Source organism: Acomys minous (genome assembly GCF_964271855.1).
Source record: "Acomys minous genome assembly, chromosome: 16".
NCBI lineage: Eukaryota > Metazoa > Chordata > Mammalia > Rodentia > Muridae > Acomys > Acomys minous.
The window spans coordinates 2,828,864-2,852,417 of NC_140498.1; the positions used below are offsets into that span (position 1 = coordinate 2,828,864).

Consider the following 23,554-nt stretch of genomic DNA (forward strand, 5'->3'; position numbering starts at 1 on the left):
TGTTTTCATTCTTTTACATGCAGCTACCCAACTTGACTAGCACCATTTGTTTGTTTGTTTGTTTGTTTCCAGACAGGGTTTCTCTGAGTAACAGGCCTGGGTGTCCTGGCCTCACTCCTCCCCTGCCTCTGCCTCTGTGCTGGGATTGAAAGGCGTGCACCACCAAGCCCCACCGTCTAGCTCCATTTGCTGGGGATGCTATCTTTCCTGCAGTGTCTTTTTTTTTTTTTTTGCTTATCAATAATCAGCTGTCATCGAGACATGGAGGCAACACCCGTTTAATCCCAGCAAGTGGGAGGCAGAGGCAGGCAGACCTCTATGAGTTCAAGGTCAGCCTGGTCTACATAGTGAGTCCCAGGACTAAACAGGGAAGCCCTGTCTCAACCAACCAACCAAGAGGCAAACCAGCTGCCTGTAGGTGTGGGGTCCAGGCCCTCACTTTCACTCTGTTTTCATGATACCTCAGTAGTTTTTGTTACTATCGCTCTGTAATACAACTTGAAATCTGCCTGGAGAGAGTAGCTGGGAAAGAGGCGGGTGTAGCCTGGAGAGCCCAGGTGGGTGGCAGGAGAGGGTTCAAGGTGAGGCTGGACTTACCCTGTGGTCTTTATTGCTGTGCTCAGCAGGCTTCACATGACTTACCCTGGAGCGCAGATGACAGATCGCACCTACACCCCCTCTGCCCCACCCCCAGCCCGGCTGGTCTCAAATGCGCAGATAAGCCTCCCAAGCAGCGCTGGGCTTAAAGGCTGGCCTGAGCTGGAGATTTTGTGAGATATTTAGACTAAAGGACAAAAGAATCATTAAGATAAGGAGCAGGGCCGGGCGTGGTGGCGCACACCTTTAATTCCAGGCAGAGGCAGGCGGATCTCTGTGAGTTCCAGGCCAGCCTGGTCTACAAAGCAAGCCTAGGACAGCAAGGCTAACACAGAGAAACCCTATTTCAAAAAACAAACAAACAAATAAACCAGAGAGAGAGAGAGAGAAAGGGCTGGGATTGGAGGCTGTAGCTCAGTTGCAGTTAAGAGAGCACATGTGCTTAGCATAAAGGAGACCCTGGAAAGTTGCTTCCATTCCCAGCACAGACAATACACAAAAACCATGATATAAAAGCACAGCTGGGGCCGGGCGTGGTGGCAGCGCACGCCTTTATTCCCAGCACTCGGGAGGCAGAGGCAGGCGGATCGCTGTGAGTTCGAGGCCAGCCTGGTCTACAAAGTGAGTCCAGGACAGTCAAGGCTACACAGAGAGACCCTGTCTCGAAAAACCAAAAAAAAAAGCACAGCTGGGTCTGTGGAGGAAGTGACCTTAGGAGGGACTTAAAGGACCGTGGCCTGAAGGCTCATGTGAGGCCTGAGAGCAGGTGGGGTCTGTGAGTCTGAAGTAAGCCAGCTGAGGAAGTGAGAGGAAGCTGGGCGTGGCGGGATGCTTGCTTCAGATCCCAGGAGGATTCCTGGGTGTGGCACGGGTGTGGCCACTGGGCGTGGCAGATGGAATGGAAAGGGGATCTCTGCAGATAGGAGGCTCAGGATGCTTGAGACTGAGCTACATGCTCCAGATGTCAGTAATAAATGAAACCAGTTTCCCTTTTTGAGATGGTTTCTCTGCGTAGCCCTGGCTGTCTCGGAACTCTCTTTGTAAACCAGGCTGGCCTCGAATTCACAGAGGCCTGCCTGCCTCTCAGGGCGCTGGGATTACAGCGTGCGCCACCACGCCTGGCATGAAATCAATTTTTATATTCAACACAGCATTCCCTCTAGCACGCAGTCATCATAAAATTGTTAATGGGCATTTCCTACTCTCTCCGTAGAAGCTCTTTTCTGCCTTTTAGCTCTGTGTCCTCCTTTTCCTGTCCTGTGAGAGGCCTCAGTCAGTTGTGCTCTGTCCTTGTTTGGCATCCTGAGTGTCTCTGCTGTCATTCATGAGCACCAAGGATGAAAACCCAAAACTAACAAGCAGCAAAAGGACAAAAGCTCTGCTCCGAGTAAACACGGGAAACAGCAGAGCTGCCACCAACCTGCTCAGAGAAACGAAAGAGCCCCGTAAGACAGGAACAGGGTGCGGTGGGACCGGGCACCAGGAGCACCCTGGCAGCCACGCATGGTGGTGCGCTGGTAATCTCAGCACTTGGGAGATGGAGACAGCAACGTCAGGGGTTCAAGGCCAGCCTGGGTAGCATGGGAGGCTCTCAAAATACCAAAGCAAGCAAACAAGAACCCTTGCATGTTAGGAAAAGAATAGAAAAACTCCATCACATTGCATTTGTATTCACAGCGCAGGAAAGGAGCTGGACACTGGTTTGGAGCTCTGGGCAGGGTGGGTGAGGTTTGTCAGCAGTAAGTGTTGTTGCTTGTCAACTGAGGAGCGTCCCCTCCCAGGCTGGTCAGAGACCACAGGGGGGGAAAAATCTTCCAAACGAGATTCTTCCTTGGTGTATTGCGTGCCCTCACACATCCCTTAACCCTCGGGGCCTCTGGCCTACGGCCTGAGCGTGAGCTGGAAGGCTAGAGTTTTAACGCCAAGCTTGTGTGGTTGTGTACACCTGTCTGAGGCTCAGAATGCTATTCTCCTGCATGGCCTGGGCTCCCCAGTCAGGCCGTCTTCTGCCTGTCACTGTCTGGTCTTCATCAATCAAAGGCCTTTAATTTTGCTGGTGCCAGGGAGCCCCACCCCCACCCCCACTTTACAGAGCCGGAGGAGAACACAGGAAGGTTGCTTCTTGAATATTCCACAGGTTTTCCTGTTTGAGTCTTGGTTTTGGAGCCTCTTCTAGAGGTTTCCCTGTAGCCGCAGTCCCTGGGGCTGTTGGAGAGCTGGGTAGTTTCCAGTAGTTTCCGTCGACGCTTGGATTCCCTTCCGCTCCGTACCCTCCGTCCCCAGGCCGTCTGCTGCTCCACTTCAGCACTTAGCCCTTGTCACACGGTACCTGTTGGCGTTTGCCGCAGACACCGGCAATCCCCTCCGCCAGTGTTCTCACGGTCCGCCCCTGTCTCCTGGAAGGCCTGTGTCATTCCTTTTGTGCGCCCGGTGCCACAGTCCTCTTGGCCGCGCCGCTTTCTCTCTCAGGCCACGCGCTTTGTGTCTCAGGTCGCTCCTGATTCTATTCGTGGAGATTGACTACTGGGAGCGGCTGCTGTTCGAGACGCCTCACTACGTGATGAACGTGGCTGAACGCACCGAGGACCTGCGCATTCTCCGTGAGAACCTGCTCCTCGTCGCTCGGGACTACAACAGGTGGGCTCCCCGCTCGGCGCAGCCTCGCGTTCACTGTGGCTGCCTTAGGATGCAGCCTGCTCCCCGAGACTCCCGCCCGCCACGTTGAAGGGGGTGGATGGTTTAGAGATATCCAAATTCATCACTCTCAGTCTGGAAGCTTGGGAAATCCAAGATCAAAGTAGAGTGAGCTGCAGTGTCGTGTCGGGTGACGTTCTCCACCTTGGCAGTGTCTTCCGTGGTGGAATGAGACAGGGGCTGTGTTAGGTCCCTCATGCAAGGCCGCACTCCCACCGCCTGGCCAGACCACAGCAGAAGGGAAGGTTGTAACAGACAGATCTGGCAAAGAAACACTTACTGGCCTTTCTCACCTCAGTGACAGCCCAACAGGGCGAGGCAGTTTTGTTTGACTGTCTAGGGAGGCTGCGTTCAGTGTGGTACATGTGACCAGTAGTGGGCACACTTTGCTTATTTATTTATTTATTTAGTGTGGATGGGTGTTTTCTCCGTGCACCACATGCAGGCCTAGTGCCTAAGGAGGCCAGACAGTGCATATCAGATATCCCGAGGTCAGAGTTACAGATGGTTGTGAATGAAATACCATGTAGGGGCTGGGAACCGAACCAGAGTCATAAGCAAAAGCAAGTGCTCTGAAGTGCTGAGCCATCCCTCCAGCCCTGCTGTGCATGTGGAGGTCAGGGGACAGCCTGTGGGGGTCAGTTCTCTCCTTCCCCCACGTGGGTCCCAGGAGTTGAACTCAGGTTATTAAGCTCAACGGCAAGTGGTTCTAACCACTGCGCCACCCCACCCCGCCCCTGGCCAGCATGCTACATATGACGACATTCACGTTATCACGGTTTCCCTGGGGAGCCCTGGGCTAGAATGCTGAGTGTCCTGGCAGGAGGAGAGGCTGTCAGAGTTCTCTCGACCAGCGACCGCTCTCCCCTCACACACACAGGATCATTGCCATGCTGTCCCCAGATGAGCAGGCCCTGTTCAAAGAGCGGATCCGGTTCCTGGATAAGAAGATCCATCCGGGGCTCAAGAAGCTGCACTGGGGCCTGAAGGGGGCCAGCGCCTTCTTCATCTCCGAGTGCCGCCTGCACGCCAGCAAGGTGGGCCACAGCCCGCGCACGCTCCGCTCGGAGGCAGCCCATGCCTGGCCCTTCGGAGCTGGAGGAGACCCTGAGAAGTATTATGGGATAGAATAATGGTACTGGGGAAGAACTCCCTCCTCCCTAAGATGTGGAGCTGGGGATTGATCCCAAGATCTGCGTGTGCTAGGAGAGTGGCTCCCCACTGAAAGGGAGGGGGCGGGGGGTTTGGATTTATGGAGACAGGGTTTCTCTGTGTAGCCTTGGCTGTCCTGAACTCACTTTGTAGACCAGGCTGGCCTCGAACTCACAGTGATCCACCTGCCTCTGCCTCCCAAGTGCTGGGATTAAAGGTGTGCGCCACCACAGCCCTGCGGATTTTTTTTTTCTTTCCCCCTTTAATGCCAGCAACTCTGGGAGGAGGCTGAGTGGGAGAGTAGAGTCAGGTTCAGAGAGCCTCAGCCCAGTCTAAACCTCTCCCCGGGAGGGAAGATAGGAGGAGCCCGCGCCATAGGAGCGGCCCCTGTGACCCGCGGGCGGGCCTGACCGCAGGTGCAGAAGATCGTCAATGACTTCAAGGCCTCCACTCTGACCATCGGCTGGAAGGCCCAGGAGATGTCGGAGATGCTGCTGGTGCGTATCACTGGCAAACGGGTGTACAGGGGCCTGGAATTTGAGGAGGCCCAAAGAGAGCACCGGCTGGCCGTACAGCAGAAACTGTCAAGCCTGCACCAGGATGTGGTGACCATCCTGACCAACTCCTACGAAGGATTCAAGAACGATGGCCCCGAGGTAGGCGTCCCGAGACGAGGGACACGCCCTGCCACCGCGCCACCACTCCCCCAGCCCCAATGTATGCTTTTCAAATATTTACCCTGGTCCCAAATTCCGTTCCCCCTCAGTGTTGCAAGTCTCTCCTGCTTTAGCTTTTGTGTGGACGAGTGTTTTGCCTGCACACAGGTGCACCACATGTGCACCTGCCGCCCTCGGAGGCCAGAGGAGCACCAGGTCCCCACAGTTGTGAGCTGCCACCTGGGAGTCGGTCACTGAGCCAGGATCCTTTCCCAGGCAGCCATGTGCTAACCACTGAGCCGCCTCCAGCCCCCAGGACCCTGCGTTTCTGTAGCTCTCTTCTTCCTGCCATCAGCTGGTGGCCCCGGCCTGCGCGGGTCCCTCCGGAGCAGCCCCTCTCTCCTCTCCCCAGATTCAGCAGCAGTGGCTGCTCTACACCATTCGCCTGGATCGCATGATGGAGGATGCCCTGCGCATGAACGTGAAGTGGTCACTGCTGGAACTGTCCAAGGCCATCAACGGGGATGGGAAAACCACTCCAAACCCACTTTTCCAAGTCCTTGTCATCTTACAGAATGATGTGCAGGGAGGTGTGGCCCAGGTAAGCGCCTCCAGCACGTCAACACTATCTCACCTTAGTCCTCGGTTTCTCCCAATTATTTAAATTAAAAAATTTTTTTTTTAAAGTTAAAATATGGGGCTGGAGAGATGGCTCAGTGGATAAGAGCACCGCCTGCTCTTTCAGAGGTCCTGAGTTCAATTTCCAGCAACCACATGGTGGCTCACAGCCATTCATAATGTGATCTGGTGCCCTCTTCTGCCCTGCAGGTGTACATGCAACAGAGTACTGAATACATAATAATAAATAAAATAAAATAAAAGTTAAAATATAAGCTAGGCGGTGGTGGTATAACCAGCCCTCGGGAGGCAGAGGCAGGAGGATCGCTGTGAGTTCCAGGCCAGCCTGGTCTACACAGTGAGTCAGGACAGCCAAGATAACATAGAGGAAACTCTGTCTCGAAACACAAACAAACAAGAAACCCTGTCTCAAAAAAAAAAAAAAAAAAAAAGTTAAAGTATAAACACATCATTTCTCTACTTGTCTTTCCTCCCCTCTACGCCTTCCATGTCCCCACCGTGCTCCCTCTCAAGTTCATGACTCCTTTACTTTAACTATTATGTGTGTCTATAGACACACACATAAAATGCATAAATATATAAACACAGCCTGCCGAGTCTGTGTAGTGCTGTCTGCATGGCTGTGCCTTCAGGGCTGAGCACTTGTACTGGACAAGCGGTTAAGGGGCGCATTCTTGCGGAGGACCTCCTGTCGCCCCTCAGCGCTTCAGTTGGCCGCTGTTTGTGGTTTGTTTGGAGTGAGAGCCCATGAGATTCCCTTGTCCAGGTCTTGTCTAGGCAGCCGGACTGTAGAGGCATCATAGGTGAAGCTTCATCGTTGCTAGGAGACGGGTTCTCAGCGGCTTTCCTGGACTTCGGGGCCCTTGCCATCCTGACGCCGGAGTTGTGTGGCCAATGTATCAGTTCAGGCCTGGCACTCCACAACCACTTGTTATTTTCTCTCAATTCTTTGTTTTTTTTAAGTACATGTGGGCGTTTTGCCTACATGTCTGTGTACCAGATGTGTGCCTGATGTGCGCAGAGGCAAGAGAGGGGGAACAAATCCCTCACAACTGGAGCCACAGACGGTTGGGAGCCACCATGTGGGTACTGGAAATTGAATTCGGGACCTCTGGAAGAGCAGCCAGTGCTCTTAACCACTGAGCCACGGCTCCAGCGTCTCTTCTCCCTGCTCTTACCCATCATCCTCGGCCTTGACTTTCTCCTGTGCCTGCAGGCCCAGTTCTGTGGTGTCCAGCCTTGGAGGCTCTGAGGCCTGTGTGTCCCCGAGCTTCGCTTAGCTGCTCTGTGCTCTCTCACAGGTGGAGTTCTCCCCGACTCTGCAGACTCTGGCGAGTGTGGTCAATGACATTAGCAGCCACCTCTTCTCCACCATCTCCGTCTTCCGCCACCTCCCCGACATCCTCACCAAACGAAAGATGAACCGAGAACCCATCCATGTCCTCGTGGGTGAGTGGGCCGTGGGGAGGGCGCACAGTGGGCACATGGAGCACGCAGATCTGAGGGGACTGATGAGGGCGTTTCCTTCCCCGGGGCCAGTCGCTTCTGAAGGAGCAGCAGCAGGAAGGAGCCTTGAGATTAGTTACTGACACCCACGGGTTGCGGAAATTGGGTTGGGAGATGAGCGACCATAAGTTTGAGGCTTATGTTGGACTAGGAGAGGCCTTGGTCCCCAAGAGAGACCTCTGCTCCTATGCAAGAGACAGGGTCAGCCTTTCTTGCTGTCTCCTCGGCACACTCTCTCTCTTTTTCTTTTTTCTTTTCTTTCTTTCTTTCTTTTTTTTTTTGGTTTTTTGAGACTGAGTTTCTCTGTGTAGCCTTGGCTGTCCTAGACTCACATTGTAGACCAGGCTGGCCTCGAACTCACATAGATCTGCCTGCCTCTGCCTCCTGAGTGCTGGGATTAAAGGTGTGTGCCACCGCCGGGCTCTTTTTTTTCTCCAAGATTCATTTACGATTCTTTTTTTTTTTGCATTTATGATTATTTTATGTGTACAGGTGCAGGTGTATGTATGTCTGAGTGTCTGTGGACCACAGGTTGCCTGGTGCCTACCACCACGGCCCTAAAAAAGGCCCTGTATTCCCTGGAAGTGACGTTACAGATAGTTGTGAGTTTTCGTGTGAGTGCTGGGAATAAACTCCAGGTGCTCTTAACCACGGAGCCATCTCTCCAGCTGCTTCCCTCTGTCTTCCTAATGCTCTCGTTTGCGTACATTTACTGATGGAATGTACTCCTGTTGAGTCGGGAGCTCAGGCCAGGGCCCACGGGCTGAGGCCGATATCAGCGAGAAGCATCTTTCTTGTCCCTTTGAAGAGCGAGACGAGGACATCAAGAAGATCCAGGCCCAGATCAGCAGTGGTATGACTAACAACGCAAGCCTGCTGCAGAATTACCTCAAGACCTGGGACATGTATCGGGAGATCTGGGAGATTAACAAGGACTCCTTTATCCGTCGCTATCAGCGCCTCAACCCCCCTGTCTCTTCCTTTGATGCCGACATTGCCCGGTGAGTGAAGAAAAGGTCTGAGTATCCGAGAGGCACAGAGCTCCCCGGAGCGGGAGGCCGGGGCCCAGGGAAGGGGCGGGGCCAGCCCGGGCTGTGGGAACAGACTGCTGCAGCTTTGGTTTTGTTTTTTTTTCCCCCCGAGACAGGGTTTCTCTGTGTAACCTTTACTGTCCTGGACTCACTTTGTAGACCAGGCTGGCCTCGAACTCACAACGATCTGCCTGCCTCTGCCTCCCGAGTGCTGGGATTAAAGGCCTGTGCCACCACGCCTGGCAAGACTATGTCTTTAAAAAAAATTGAAGGAAGAAGTAGGAGGGAGACAGAATGGGAGGGAGAGAGGGGGAGAGAGAGGGAGAGAAAGAAGGTGAGAGGGAGGGAGAGAGAAGGAGGGTAGACAGAAGGGGAGAGAGGGGGGAGAGAGAGACAGAGGGAGAGAGCAAATTTTCACTCTAAATGGAAGAAGGGCCTTAAGTTCTGACCCTGGCTGCCATCTTTTCATGGTCACCTGGCCATGGCTGTCCATTCAGTCCTCAGGCCTTTCTCTTCAGGGGCAACAGTTAGTGAGGAAGACAGTGCATGGCTGGAGTGGAGCCCTGTGTGCTAGGGAGGCCTGCACCCTGCCCTAGCACTGACGCTCTGCCACCTCAGTGGGGCCGGCTTCAGTCTCCTGTGAGATGGTTGTTATGCAACCTACTGTAGGATGCTGCAAGCCGGTAGGTGGACACCAAGTGCTCAAAAGCATGTGGGGCACTTGTGTGACTGTAGGGCTCCATGCATGTGTGCTGTGACTGTACAGCTCCATGCATGTGTGCTGTGACTGTATAGCTCCATGCATGTGTGCTGTGCTGTGACTGTAGGGCTCCATGCATGTGTGCTGTGACAGTAAGGCTCCATGCATGTGTGCTGTGACAGTAGGGCTCCATGCATGTGTGCTGTGACTGTAGGGCTCCATGCATGCGTGCTGTGACGGTAGGGCTCCATGCATGTGTGCTGTGACTGTAGGGCTCCATGCATGTGTGCTGTGACTGTAGGGCTCCATGCATGTGTGTTGTGACTGTACAGCTCCATACATGTGTGCTGTGATTAGGCATGCAAGCAGTGGGGACAGCTTATTAGATATGCCAGCTGGCATTCATTACTATTAAAAAAAAAATCCAGAAAGAAGCATTGTTCAGATTGACAGACAGGGGAAATCTTAGCATGTGAGCACTTGGCTCCATTGCTTTGCGCTTGTAGATTTACACTATAGCTGGTGAACCTTATGAGTAAAGGAGAGACAGACAGCGGGAGCAGGGGAATGGGGGCACAACAACAGAACTGGGGGGCAGGGTCCCTCCAAGGCATAAGCCCAGTGTGGGAAGATGTCCTCCTCAGTTCCCTCCTTTGCACCCTCTCCGAGTAGCACCCAGCTGCAGACTGGGGCTCAGCACACAGCCCTTTGGGGGAGTCTGAGGTCCACTGTAAAACAGAAAGAGAATTTCTGGCCAGAAGCCGCGGCAGGGGCTGCGCATTCTAGGGGGGCAGGGAGAGTTTCATTAGGCAGCGATGGGGAAGCAGCACAAGCTGGGGTGCAGATGGGAGCCCACAAGAGGGCTCTCTACAAAGTCAACAGACCAGGGCATGGACACAGGAAAAGAGACAGACACAGGGACGGCCATGCAGTGCCTGTCTTAAAGGCTCAGGCTAGTCAAACTATTGGACACCAGGCATGGTGACTGCAGTCTGCCAGGCCCCGGTTGGCCTGGGCCATACCTGACAATAGAACCATCTAGAACTGCGGGCTTGGGTGGAAAAAGACGCGAGAATAAGAGTTGGGGCTCAGCTGTGAAGGACTAAAACCCTCCTAAGGCACCCGGGGCTCTTGCAGCTACACGGAGGTGGCCAACAACGTGCAGAAGGAGGAGACAGTGCTCAACGTTCAGTTTGTTCTGCTGGACTGCTCGCACCTCAAGTTCGCCCTGGTGCAGCACTGCAACGAGTGGCAGAACAAGTTTACAACGCTGCTCAAAGAGATGGCTGCCGGGCGCCTGATGGACCTGCACACCTACCTGAGAGACAATGCCGAGAAGTAAGCCAGGCTTGCCACGGGCATGTGCGTGGTATGTCTGCGCGTACGTGTACACACACGCGCGCGCGCACACACACACGTGTGTCTGGGATGTGCTTTCTACCTAGAACACTATCTTTGCTGACTTTTAGAATCAGCCGCCCTCCCCAAACGCTGGAGGAACTGGGGATCAGTTTGCAACTCATGGACACCTTGCAGCACAGCTTACCGAGCCTGGAGTCTCAGATTCCTCCCATTCACGAGCAGTTTGCCATTTTGGAAAAGTATGAGGTGCCGGTTCCAGACAGTGTAAGTTCTCGCAGCGCGAGGTGCCGTCCCCCACAGTGTGAGTTCTCGCAGTGTTTGGCCCACCCCAGTCACGTGTGCACCAGCGGCAACAGACTGTGGAGGAGCTTGTGCAGAGAACTGAGAAATACTCAGAGCCTCAGAGGACCAGGGCCAGCTCAAATGGTGGCTCCCCTCAGAGCCTGGGCTTCTGTTAGGCCCAGCGGTTGAGGTTGGCTTCCTGGGGATCAGTCACACAGGGTTCTGTTTACAAGGAGTCTCTGGTCTGGAAGGGCAGGAGAGTGCTGGGGGTGGCTCACCGGAAGAGTGTTGCCTAGCACATGCGACCCCCTGGGAGTGAGGAGAGGCCTCCCTCACGTGGGTCACCCTGCCCTCTGTCCCTCCCAGGTCCTGGAGATGCTGGACAATCTCAATGGGGAGTGGACCACCTTCCAACAGATACTGCTGGACAGCGAGCAGATGCTGAAGAAACACAAGGAGAAGTTCAAGACCGGCCTCATCCACTCTGCCGATGACTTCAAGAAGAAGGCACACAACCTTCTAGAAGACTTTGAGATGAAAGGTTTTCCTTACTCCATCTCTCTCTCTCTTCTTTAGCCTTGGTTTTGGGACTCAGCATTCAATATGTTTCCCTGGGCCAAGCATGGTGGCGCATGCCTTTAATCCCAGCACTCGGGAGGCAGAGGCAGGTGGATCGCTGTGAGTTCGAGGCCAGCCTGGTCTATAGAGTGAGTCCAGGACAGCCAAGGCTACACAGAGGAACCTTGCCTCGAAAAACCAAACCAAACCAACCAACCAAACAAACAAACAAAAAAGAGGCCCTGGGCCTGAGTGGGGTCTGAGCCACCCGTGACTTTCCACAGGGCCTTTCACCAGCAGTGTGGGCCACACAGCTGCACTGGATCAGATCGCACAGGTGCGCGCGATGCTGATGGCCATGCGGGAAGAGGAGAACAGCCTCCGCTCCAACCTGGGCATCTTCAAGATCGAACAGCCAGTCTCCAAGGACCTCCAGAGCCTGGAGAAGGTGCTGCACCAAGCTGGGCCCCGGGGACACCAGGGATGCGTGGCGGGGACAGCAAGTGTTCACTGGTGCTGCACTGAGCTGGGGCCCAGGGACACCAGGCATGCGTGGCGGGGACAGCGAGTCTCCACTGGCATTAGCAGCTTTGTTTTGTTTTGTTTTGCTTAAACTGAGGTAAAAGTCACACACTAGACCAACCATTTTATTTTTATTTTTTAAAATATATTTTATTAATTTATTCATATTACATCTCAATTGTTATCCCATCCCTTGTATCCTCCCATTCCTCCCTCCCTCCCTCCCATTTTTCCCTTACTCCCCTCCCCTATGACTGTGACTGAGGAGGACCTCCTCCCCCTGTATATGTTCATAGGATATCAAGTCTCTTCTTGAGACCAACCATTTTAAATGGACAGTTCAGTGGCAGATGAGTTATTCACAGAGCTGTCACTTGTATCTCTCATTTCGAAACATTTTCAGGGCTGCTAAGATGGCTCAGAGGGTGCAGTGCTTGCCGCCCAAGCCTAAGTGTGGAGTTGGAGGGGTAAGCACAGACTTCACAGAGCTGTGGTGTGACCTTCAAGTGTGCACGGTGGCACACATGCACTTGCACTCCTGTGCCTCACACACACACCAAATAAAATGTAAAGTTGTTTTAGGGGCTGGAGAGATGGCTCAGTGGTTAAGGGCACTGACTGCTGCCTCCATTGCTATGAAGAGGCACCATGACCAAGGCAACTCTGATAAATAAAGCATTTAATCCAGGGCTTGATTACAGTTTTAGAGATTGTGGGGAGCATGGTGGCCTGCAGGCTGCCTAGATTCGCTTTGTAAACTATGCTGGCCTTGAACTCACAGCATCTGCCTGCCTCTGCCTCCCCAAGTGCTAGGGCTAAAGTCCTGCACCACACCTGGCTCCCCACTGAGTTTCTGTTGTTGTTGTTGTTTTTCTCCATTTTTTGAGACAGGGTTTCTCTGTGCAGTCTCTGGCTGTCCTAGACTTACTTTGTAGACCAGGCTGGCCTTGGCTTACCTGTGATTTGCCTGCCTCTGCCTCCTGAGTGCTGAGATTACATGCGTGTGCCACCAGGCCAGGCTCCCACCAGGTGCCACCACTACCTGGCTTAAACTTTTTAAAAAATCTCTTTGAGCACTAGCGTTAGCACCATTACGCTTCCTGGTACACCTTTTCTCTTTAAATTGCACATTTAAAATTCTTTCCTTTCTTAGCTTGCTCCTTTTCATTGTAGATCTGCATATGAGCCGGGCGTGGTGGCGCACGCCTGTCATCCCAGCACTCGGGAGGCAGAGGCAGGCGGATCGCTGTGAGTTCGAGGCCAGCCTGGTCTACAAAGCGAGTCCAGGACAGCCAAGGCTACACAGAGAAACCCTGCCTTGAAAAACCAAACCAAACCAAACCAAAAGATCTGCATATGAGTGATTGCTAATAACCACAGGACAGAGTCAATACTAGACTATCTTTAAAGCTCCTCTGCCAACATCAGATTAATCCAAAACTCTTCCATTTATCCTTGGGGCAGATTAAAGCTGCATCACACAGTGTTTTCCCAGCTTGTGTGTGCTGTCACATGTATCAACACTCATGCCTTTTCATGGCTCAGTAATATTCCATTGCTGTACACCTGTCCTCCAGCTGGTGGGGCACTCTCTGTCCTTGCTGCAGTGACTGGTGTTTCCGTGAAAGTGCGGTTTGTTTGGACACCTGTTCCTAACCGTCATGGGTGTAAGCCTGGCAGTGAAATTGCCAGATCATGTGGCAGCTCTCTATTTCAGTTTTTGAGGCCCAGCCAAGCGACTTTCCACAGCAGCTGTGCCATTTTACATTCCCACTAGCGAGGGGGTGACAGGGTCTATCTTTTCCTGCTGTCCTTGCCAGCACACAGCTTCCTTTACAAGCTTTTCGTTTTGTTTTGTTTGTTTTGTTTTCTTTCTTCTTTTTGTTCTAGCCATAGTGGGTGTGAAGCAGTATCACACTGAGGTTTTTAATTTGCATTTCTCATATGCTTAGCATTTGATGAGCCCTTGAGGCAGGAGAGTGTGAACCTGGCACAGATGGACAGTGAAGGGCGGGAGTGCAGTGGCCGGGTGCGGGGAGGCGGGGGGCTGCCATGCCTAAGACTCTCTGCTCACTTTCCTGCCCCCCACCCACAGGAGCTTGATGCGCTCCAGCAAGTGTGGGAGATCACGCGGGACTGGGAGGAGAGCTGGGACCAGTGGAAGACGGGCTGCTTCCTGACTCTGCAGACCGAGGCCATGGAGTCCACGGCCCATGGCTATTTCGCCGCCTCACGAGACTAGCAAAAGAGTATAAGGTCTGTGGGACCAGGTTGGGAGACCCCAGCTGAGGAAGTGGGCGGGGTCCTCTGATATCTCCCATTTTTTGCTCAGGACCGAAACTGGGAAATTATTGAGACCACTCGCTCCAAAATAGAGCAGTTTAAGAGGACCATGCCCCTCATCTCAGACCTCCGAAACCCTGCCCTCAGAGAGAGGTGAGGCCGGCCCTCCCAGCTCTGCCCTCTCTAGTCTGTACTCTCCTGGATCTTTCTATTTGCCCAGCCTTGGCTGTCCTGGACTTGCTTTGTAGACCAGGCTGGCCTCAAACTCACAGAGATCCACCTGCCTCTGCCTCCCGAGTGCTGTTTCTTTATTCTTTAGCATGTGTGTACATGTATGTGGTGTGTGTGTGTGTGTGTGTGTGTGTGTGTGTAGGGGTGTATGTGTGTGAGGAGGAGTGTGTGTGTGTGAGGAGGAGTGTGTGTGTGTAGGGGTGTGTGTGTGAGGAGGTGTGTGTGTGTGTGAAGAGGAGTGTGTATGTGTGTGTGTGAGGAGTTGTGTGTGTGTGTGTGTGAGGAGGTATGTGTGCGTGTCTGTGTGTGTGAGGAGGTATGTGTGCGTGTCTGTGTGTGTGTATGTCTCTGTGTGTGTGTGTGTAGGTATGTGTGTGTGAGGAGGTATGTGTGCGTGTCTGTGTGTGTGTGTGTCTGTGTGTGTGTAGGTATGTGTGTATGTGAGGAGGAGTGTGTGTGTATGTGCGTGTGTGTGAGGAGGTGTGTGTGTGTGTGAAGGCTTCCTGCCCCCTGCCCCCAGTACTGGAGTTATAGGCATACTTGCCTTATTTATGAGTGCTGGGATCTGAACTCAGGTCCTCAGACTTATACAGACTGCTTTTACCCAGGGAGCTATCACCCCAACACTGGAAACTTATCGGTATTTGGGTTTGCAGGGGCAACCCAGCTCTTACGTGTCCTCTTTTAATGTAGGAGCGGTTATAGCTATAAGAACCTGGGTAGGTGGGGTCTGACTTTCTCACGAACTCTGGTGCCTCACATATGACCACGCCCCCTCAGTGTGACCACGCCCCTCACACGTGACCATGCCCCCACAGGTGGCCACGCCCCTCACACGTGGCCACGCCCCCTGGAGGGGGAGACCTGGTGGCACTCAGAGGAAGGATAGCAGGTTACCAAGAAGAGACTTGATACCCTATGAGCACATACAGGGGGAGGAGGTCCCCCTCAGTCACAGTCATAGGGGAGGGGAGTAAGGGGAAAATGGGAGGGAGGGAAGAATGGGAGGATACAAGGGATGGGATAACCATTGAGATGTAACAAGAATAAATTAATAAAAAAAAATTTTTAAAAATCACTTAATAAAAAAAAAAAGAACATAGGTCGGGGGCTGGAGATGGTTCTCCAGGTAAGAGCACTTGTCCTTGCAGAGGACCCAGGTTCAAGTTCCAGAGCCTATGTGGCTGCTCAGAACTGTCTGTAACTAACGGTTCTAGGGGATCCAGTTCCTTTTTCTGACCCTCCTGGTCACTAAGCACACACATGGTGCCCTGACACAGATTCAGGCAAACACTCACACATAAAATAAAGTGAATAAGTCTAATAAAAAAAAAAAAGAGAGAGAGAAAGAAAGGACCTAAGTCAGATGTAGCTAAGCCTTTTGTTTTCCCTGTTTCAAAGTCATAAACACATTGTCCCTTCTTCAGATAACATAGTTTCCAAGTTTAATTCCTTTAATGTGTCTGGAATTTATTAGATGGCAGAGGAATGGCGGAGAGCAGTTGGGACCAGAATAAACTATTTGTAAATCACGTTTAAGTCAGAATGTGTGTAGGAGAAAAACCCTTTTGTTTTTTCCTGTCTCGGCGCGGTGGTTTTGGCAATTTTTTACCCCTAGTGTTACATGCAGAAGTCTAACCCAACCCCTGGATTTATAAGATATTTCGGCTCTGTAAAAAGCCTGTTTCCTCATCTATGACAGCACTGCCCATGTGGAGTGCTTGTGAGGACTGCACAGCTGCATGTGAGGAACTTAGGCCAGCACATGATCGTCACACCTACACTGGTGGTTTGCTTGTATGCACACCTGCCTTAGCTCCCTCCCCAGAGAATCAGCTCCCGGAGACTGACATGTCAATCTCAATATTCCCCATGGTGCCTGAGAGGGCACCTTAGAGCCTATTTAGCAATATCTGTTAAGTCATGAATTAACAAATAACCAGAATAATTATGTTCTAATGTGGAGGAAGCAAGAGGAGTGATTTTTTTTTTAAAGCACTGCTAAGTGTGGAATGCCGAGCCTCACACATGCTGAGCAGGAGACTGAGTCACACTGACAACCCCAGGGGTTGATAATGACACTTGTTAGGAGGCCCTGGAGATGGCCTGGAGGTGAGCACTTCCTGTTCTGGGCTGCAGGCACTGGGACCAGGTCAAAGATGAAATCCAGCGGGAGTTTGACCAGGAGTCAGAGAGCTTCACCTTGGAGGAGATCGTGAAGCTGGGAATGGACCAGCACGTGGAGAAAATCGGGGAGATCTCTGCCTCTGCTACCAAGGAGCTGGCCATCGAAGTGGTACGCCAATGCCGCACCCCCTCAGCCTCCTGGGGCACACGCCCTGCCACATTTGAGGGCCCCTCCCAACCTCCTCTCACCTTTGTGGATTAGATACCTGATTACTCTGTCCCCCCCCCCCCCAACTTCTCCTCACAGGGATTACAAAACATTGCCAGAACCTGGGATGTGACCCAGCTTGACATAGTACTCTACAAGGACAAGGGCCATCACCGACTCAGGTAGAGCGCGCTCTGGTGAGGTCGGCACACGTGGGACCCGAGCTGCAGATTGAGGCCAAGGTGTTGGCAAATGGGTTTGGACAATGACGTCCAGTCTTCGTGTCCCAGGGGAACAGAAGAAGTCTTCCAGGCCCTGGAAGATAACCAGGTGGCACTATCGACCATGAAGGCATCTCGGTTCGTGAAGGCCTTTGAGAAGGATGTGGACCATTGGGAGCGCTGCCTCTCCCTCATCCTGGAGGTCATAGAGATGGTCCTCACGGTGCAGCGGCAGTGGATGTACCTAGAGGTCAGAGTCCATGTGCCCGTGCTCTCCCTACCCCCGCCTCAGCTGGTCCGTGTTCCCAGAGCCCAGAAGTCGGCCTCATGTCAGTGCCGTCCTTGCCACCTTCTCCTGGCTCTCAAATTCCCACACAGGCAGCCTTTATTGTTTTTGTTTTTTTGTTTGTTTTTGAGACAGGGTTTCTCTGTTATCTTGGCCATCCTGGACTCACTTTGTAGACCAGGCTGGCCTCGAACTCACAGCGATCCACCTGCCTCTGCCTCCCGAGTGCTGGGATTAAAGGCATGCGCCACCACACCCAGCGCATCTTGCCCTTGGTTCCGAATGGTCTGACCCTCCTGCTCAGTTGTCATCCCTGATCTGCGAGCAGGGAGCAGAGGGCGGAGGGCGTGTGGGAAACAGCCTCTCAGGTCAACTCTATGGCCCCTCAGAATATCTTCCTTGGAGAAGATATCCGCAAGCAACTGCCCAACGAGTCAGCCCTGTTTGACCAGGTCAACAACAACTGGAAAGCCATCATGGACCGGATGAACAAAGACAACAACGCTCTCCGGAGCACGCACTACCCAGGTGAGAGCTCCGCAGGCACACGGCCGTTGCTGCTTACATAGACTTGTGGACCATGACCCCAGGCTTCATCACTAAAGGTGACTATATCATCACCCGGGTGTTTACTCATGTTCAGTGTCACTGTTACTGTGAGCAGCGATATCACCAGTGCTTAGTGACATTTGCTAACACTAAGCCGGGCGTGGTGGTGGCGCACGCCTTTAATCCCAGCACTCGGGAGGCAGAGGCAGGTGGATTTGTTTGGGTTATTTTGTTTGTTTGTTGACATAGGGTTTCCCTGTGTAGCCTTGGCTGTCCTGGACTCGCTTTGTAGACCAGGCTGGCCTTCAGCTCACAGCGATCCACCTGCCTCTGCCTCCCAAGTGCCGAGATTAAAGGTGTGCGCCTCCATGGCCGGCCCCATTCTTCTTCTGTTTTTAAAGACTGTCAAAGGGGTGTGCTTACTCAAGAACACAATCTCGTGTTTGGACTCTGCACACCCTATGAGTAGATGGGTGCGTGAGGTTGTGTTTTGTGTACACATATGGGTGGGTGTGTGCCTGCCTGTGACAGAGGCTGGGGAGGCCAGCAGTTGACTGTAACAGGGCCTTTTACTTGGCTGTTTCTTTTGTTGTCTGGGAGGCTTACTTGCTCTGTCTGCTAGCCTAGGCCTAGTCTGGGACATTTATAGCCTCAGAGCAATCTAACCAGCGGGACTGGCCTCCAGAACTCTGCCTTTTAACTGGCTGTGGTTTTCTCTAGTGGCCTCTGACTGTTGCAAAGAGGCGTTTCATTGACGAGGAGTGAAACTGTCAGAACAAATGTTTAGAAATTGTCACCAGGCACTTGGAAGGCAGAGGCAGGTGGATCTCTGTAAATTCGAGGTCAGTCTGGTCTACAAAGAGTTCAGGACAGCCAAGGCTACACAGGGAAACAGTGTCTCAAAAAACCAAACAACAAAAAAAAGGAAAGAAATTGTCATTGGGGATTCTGGTGGCGTGGGAACTTGCAGGTGTAGATTCTTCTCCAATATGTGCAACGTCACCAGCACTGCACAGAGGCTGGCCCAGTGTCCAGGGCCACGCGTGGTTTCTTGTTGAGTGTGTTGTAAGTTTGTGTAGAGAGCTGCCGCTTACCACTGAGACACTCAAGCCACTGCTGCACCCTTAGGGTCACTGTACCATGTTGGTCACTGATGTGGTCTGTGGTTGTAGCTGGTAGGTCTGTTGGTTACTTCCTCCTTTTAGAAGCTTGCATGATGCCTTCTCGTACCATTAAAGCAGGTCCCCAAGGGCCGTTCAGGTCAGTCTCAGCTCAGGGGTCGCTGGGCCCTGTTGCTGAAGTACATGATGTCTTCAGCAATAAGGACTTAACCTTTTACCTCTGTGGAGGGGGGTGGGTAACCATTTTACCTCTGTGTGGCGGGGGCAACCATCCTACCTCTGTGTGTGTGTGTGTGGGGGTAACCATTCTACCTCTGTGTTGGTGGTAACCATCCTACCTCTGTGTTGGTGGTAACCATCCTACCTCTGGGGAAAGGGAACCAGGGGTAACAGTGATAGGCTGCATAATTTGGGCATCTCTGGAGCATCCCTGGCTTTGTGTTGGATCTTATTGCTATTTTGCAGGCAAAGAGGTCAAAAACTCAATGATGTCAATTAAAGTGCTAGTAAGCTAAAGACTGTGGTGGTCTTCTGCCTCCTGGTCCTGTGTCCTCTGTGCTGTGTCACAGTTGCTTTCATTGTGCGCCTATGGTATGTCTTTGATGTTTCGGCTTGTTGGATTGTGTAAGCTGCTGAATGCTTTTTAATTTCTAGAAACTCTTGAGTTAAACAGTGAATCTCCAAGTTCTTAGGTGCAACAGGGCCATTGTTCCAAAGGCTGGTGAGAAATGGAGTTGCCTCACGAGGTGCACGGTCAATAATGTGCAAGCTTTCCGCATGTAGTGACGTGAATAAATGGGGGGAGTGGGATAAGTATGCAGAGGACCTGGGGGTGTGTCTCTGTCTCCAAAAGCCCTTATGACACTCTGTATCTCTTCCCTGAGCAGTGAAGGAAGTGGAGCCAGAGTCCAGGTCTGCTTGGGGCAGCAGGGACCAGGCCACCGAAGGCTGCTCTTGCCCTTCTTCCCAGGCCTCCTGGAGACGCTCATCGGCATGAACACGGTCCTGGAGGACATTCAGAAGTCCCTGGATATGTACCTGGAGACCAAGCGGCACATATTCCCCCGGTTCTACTTCTTGTCCAACGATGACCTGCTGGAGATTCTGGGCCAGTCCCGTAACCCAGAGGCTGTGCAGCCACACCTCAAAAAATGCTTCGACAACATCAAACTGCTGAAAATCCAAAAGGTCAGCAGAGGTGGCCATGGTGGGAAAGAAGGAAGGGGGATGGTAAGGGAAGGAAGGGGGATGGTAGGGGAAGGAAGGAAGGGGGATGGTAGGGGAAGGAAGGAAGGGGGATGGTGGATGGTAGGGGAAGGAAGGAAGGAAGGGGGATGGTAGGGGAAGGAAGGAAGGAAGGGGGATGGTAGGGGAAGGAAGGAAGGAAGGGGGATGGTAGGGGAAGGAAGGAAGGAAGGGGGATGGTAGGGGAAGGAAGGAAGGGGGATGGTAGGGGAAGGAAGGAAGGAAGGGGGATGGTAGGGGAAGGAAGGAAGGGGGATGGTAGGGGAAGGAAGGAAGGAAGGGGGATGGTAGGGGAAGGAAGGAAAGAAGGGGGATGGTAGGGGGAAGGAAGGAAGGGGGATGGTAGGGGAAGGAAGGAAGGGGGATGGTAGGGGAAGGAAGGAAGGGGGATGGTAGGGGAAGGAAGGAAGGGGGATGGTAGGGGAAGGAAGGAAGGGGGATGGTAGGGGAAGGAAGGAAAGAAGGGGGATGGTAGGGGAAGGAAGGAAGGGGGATGGTAGGGGAAGGAAGGAAGGGGGATGGTAGGGGAAGGAAGGAAGGGGGATGGTAGGGGAAGGAAGGAAGGAAGGGGGATGGTAGGGGAAGGAAGGAAGGAAGGGGGATGGTAGGGGAAGGAAGGAAGGGGGATGGTAGGGGAAGGAAGGAAGGGGGATGGTAGGGGAAGGAAGGAAGAAGGGGGATGGTAGGGGAAGGAAGGAAGGAAGGGGGATGGTAGGGGAAGGAAGGAAGGGGGATGGTAGGGGAAGGAAGGAAGGAAGGGGGATGGTAGGGGAAGGAAGGAAGGAAGGGGGATGGTAGGGGAAGGAAGGAAGGGGGATGGTAGGGGAAGGAAGGAAGGGGGATGGTAGGGAAGGAAGGAAGGAAGGGGGATGGTAGGGGAAGGAAGGAAGGAAGGGGGATGGTAGGGGAAGGAAGGAAGGGGGATGGTAGGGGAAGGAAGGAAGGGGGATGGTAGGGGAAGGAAGGAAAGAAGGGGGATGGTAGGGGAAGGAAGGAAGGGGGATGGTAGGGGAAGGAAGGAAGGGGGATGGTAGGGGAAGGAAGGAAGGGGGATGGTAGGGGAAGGAAGGAAGGAAGGGGGATGGTAGGGGAAGGAAGGAAGGAAGGGGGATGGTAGGGGAAGGAAGGAAAGAAGGGGGATGGTAGGGGAAGGAAGGAAAGAAGGGGGATGGTAGGGGAAGGAAGGAAGGGGGATGGTAGGGGAAGGAAGGAAGGGGGATGGTAGGGGAAGGAAGGAAGGGGGATGGTAGGGGAAGGAAGGAAGGAAGGGGGATGGTAGGGGAAGGAAGGAAGGGGGATGGTAGGGGAAGGAAGGAAGGAAGGGGGATGGTAGGGGAAGGAAGGAAGGAAGGGGGATGGTAGGGGAAGGAAGGAAGGGGGATGGTAGGGGAAGGAAGGAAGGAAGGGGGATGGTAGGGGAAGGAAGGAAGGAAGGGGGATGGTAGGGGAAGGAAGGAAGGAAGGGGGATGGTAGGGGAAGGAAGGAAGGGGGATGGTAGGGGAAGGAAGGAAAGAAGGGGGATGGTAGGGGAAGGAAGGAAGGGGGATGGTAGGGGAAGGAAGGAAGAAGGATGGTAGGGGAAGGAAGGAAGGAAGGGGGATGGTAGGGGAAGGAAGGAAGGAAGGGGGATGGTAGGGGAAGGAAGGAAGGAAGGGGGATGGTAGGGGAAGGAAGGAAGGGGGATGGTAGGGGAAGGAAGGAAAGAAGGGGGATGGTAGGGGAAGGAAGGAAGGAGGGGATGGTAGGGGAAGGAAGGAAAGAAGGGGGATGGTAGGGGAAGGAAGGAAGGAAGGGGGATGGTAGGGGAAGGAAGGAAGGGGGATGGTAGGGGAAGGAAGGAAGGAAGGGGGATGGTAGGGGAAGGAAGGAAGGAAGGGGGATGGTAGGGGAAGGAAGGAAGGGGGATGGTAGGGGAAGGAAGGAAGGAAGGGGGATGGTAGGGGAAGGAAGGAAGGGGGATGGTAGGGGAAGGAAGGAAGGAAGGGGGATGGTAGGGGAAGGAAGGAAGGAAGGGGGATGGTAGGGGAAGGAAGGAAGGAAGGGGGATGGTAGGGGAAGGAAGGAAGGAAGGGGGATGGTAGGGGAAGGAAGGAAGGGGGATGGTAGGGGAAGGAAGGAAGGAAGGGGGATGGTAGGGGAAGGAAGGAAGGGGGATGGTAGGGGAAGGAAGGAAGGGGGATGGTAGGGGAAGGAAGGAAAGAAGGGGGATGGTAGGGGAAGGAAGGAAGGAAGGGGGATGGTAGGGGAAGGAAGGAAGGAAGGGGGATGGTAGGGGAAGGAAGGAAGGAAGGGGGATGGTAGGGGAAGGAAGGAAGGGGGATGGTAGGGGAAGGAAGGAAGGGGGATGGTAGGGGAAGGAAGGAAGGGGGGATGGTAGGGGAAGGAAGGAAGGAAGGGGGATGGTAGGGGAAGGAAGGAAGGAAGGGGGATGGTAGGGGAAGGAAGGGGGGGATGGTAGGGAAGGAAGGAAGGGGGATGGTAGGGGAAGGAAGGAAGGAAGGGGGATGGTAGGGGAAGGAAGGAAGGGGGATGGTAGGGGAAGGAAGGAAGGGGGATGGTAGGGGAAGGAAGGAAGGGGGATGGTAGGGGAAGGAAGGAAGGAAGGGGGATGGTAGGGGAAGGAAGGAAGGGGGATGGTAGGGGAAGGAAGGAAGGGGGATGGTAGGGGAAGGAAGGAAAGGGGGATGGTAGGGGAAGGAAGGAAGGGGGATGGTAGGGGAAGGAAGGAAGGAAGGGGGATGGTAGGGGAAGGAAGGAAGGGGGGGATGGTAGGGGAAGGAAGGAAGGGGGATGGTAGGGGAAGGAAGGAAGAAGGGGGATGGTAGGGGAAGGAAGGAAGGGGGATGGTAGGGGAAGGAAGGAAGGAAGGGGGATGGTAGGGGAAGGAAGGAAAGAAGGGGGATGGTAGGGGAAGGAAGGAAGGGGGATGGTAGGGGAAGGAAGGAAGGAAGGGGGATGGTAGGGGAAGGAAGGAAGGGGGATGGTAGGGGAAGGAAGGAAGGGGATGGTAGGGGAAGGAAGGAAGGGGGATGGTAGGGGAAGGAAGGAAGGGGGATGGTAGGGGAAGGAAGGAAGGAAGGGGGATGGTAGGGGAAGGAAGGAAGGAAGGGGGATGGGTAGGGGAAGGAAGGAAGGGGGATGGTGGGGAAGGAAGGAAGAAGGGGGAGGGTAGGGGAAGGAAGGAAGGGGGATGGGAGGGGAAGGAAGGAAGGGGGAGGGTAGGGGAAGGAAGGAAGGGGGAGGGGTGGGGTAGGAGGTTGGGGGGGTGGGTGGGGTTGGAAGGATGGAAGGGGGTGGGGTGGGGTTGGATGGTAGGGGGAGGGGTGGGGAGGAAGGAAGATGGGGGAGGGGAGGGGATGGTAGGATTGGGGGTGGGGTGGGGTTTGGATGGTTGGTAGGGGGTGGGGTGGGGTTGGATGGTTGGGGGTGGGGAGGGGTAGGTTGGAAGGGGGAGGGGGGGAGGGGTGGGGTGGGGAGGGGGGAAGTAGGGGGTGGGGTTGGATGGTTGGATGGGGGTGGGGTGGGGTTGGTTGGTAGGTGGGGTAGGGGTGGGGTTGGGTTGATTGTTGGGGAGAGGGGTGGG

The 23,554-nt window shown here is 53.7% G+C and overlaps 1 protein-coding gene across 1 annotated transcript in view; it reads left to right on the plus strand.

Moving 5' to 3' along the window:
• The window catches only part of DNAH2 (dynein axonemal heavy chain 2), a 115,548-nt gene that overhangs the window by 39,392 nt on the left and 52,602 nt on the right, over positions 1-23,554 (plus strand). The window contains 19 exon segments of the mRNA XM_084763330.1: positions 3,088-3,234; positions 4,172-4,328; positions 4,860-5,099; positions 5,512-5,700; positions 7,040-7,187; positions 8,053-8,245; positions 10,113-10,313; positions 10,445-10,601; positions 10,986-11,160; positions 11,462-11,625; positions 13,795-13,915; positions 13,918-13,955; positions 14,032-14,135; positions 16,353-16,509; positions 16,648-16,730; positions 16,839-17,019; positions 17,445-17,583; positions 19,696-20,038; positions 20,040-20,091. Coding sequence (XP_084619456.1) covers positions 3,088-3,234; positions 4,172-4,328; positions 4,860-5,099; positions 5,512-5,700; positions 7,040-7,187; positions 8,053-8,245; positions 10,113-10,313; positions 10,445-10,601; positions 10,986-11,160; positions 11,462-11,625; positions 13,795-13,915; positions 13,918-13,955; positions 14,032-14,135; positions 16,353-16,509; positions 16,648-16,730; positions 16,839-17,019; positions 17,445-17,583; positions 19,696-20,038; positions 20,040-20,091 — 2,989 coding nt within the window.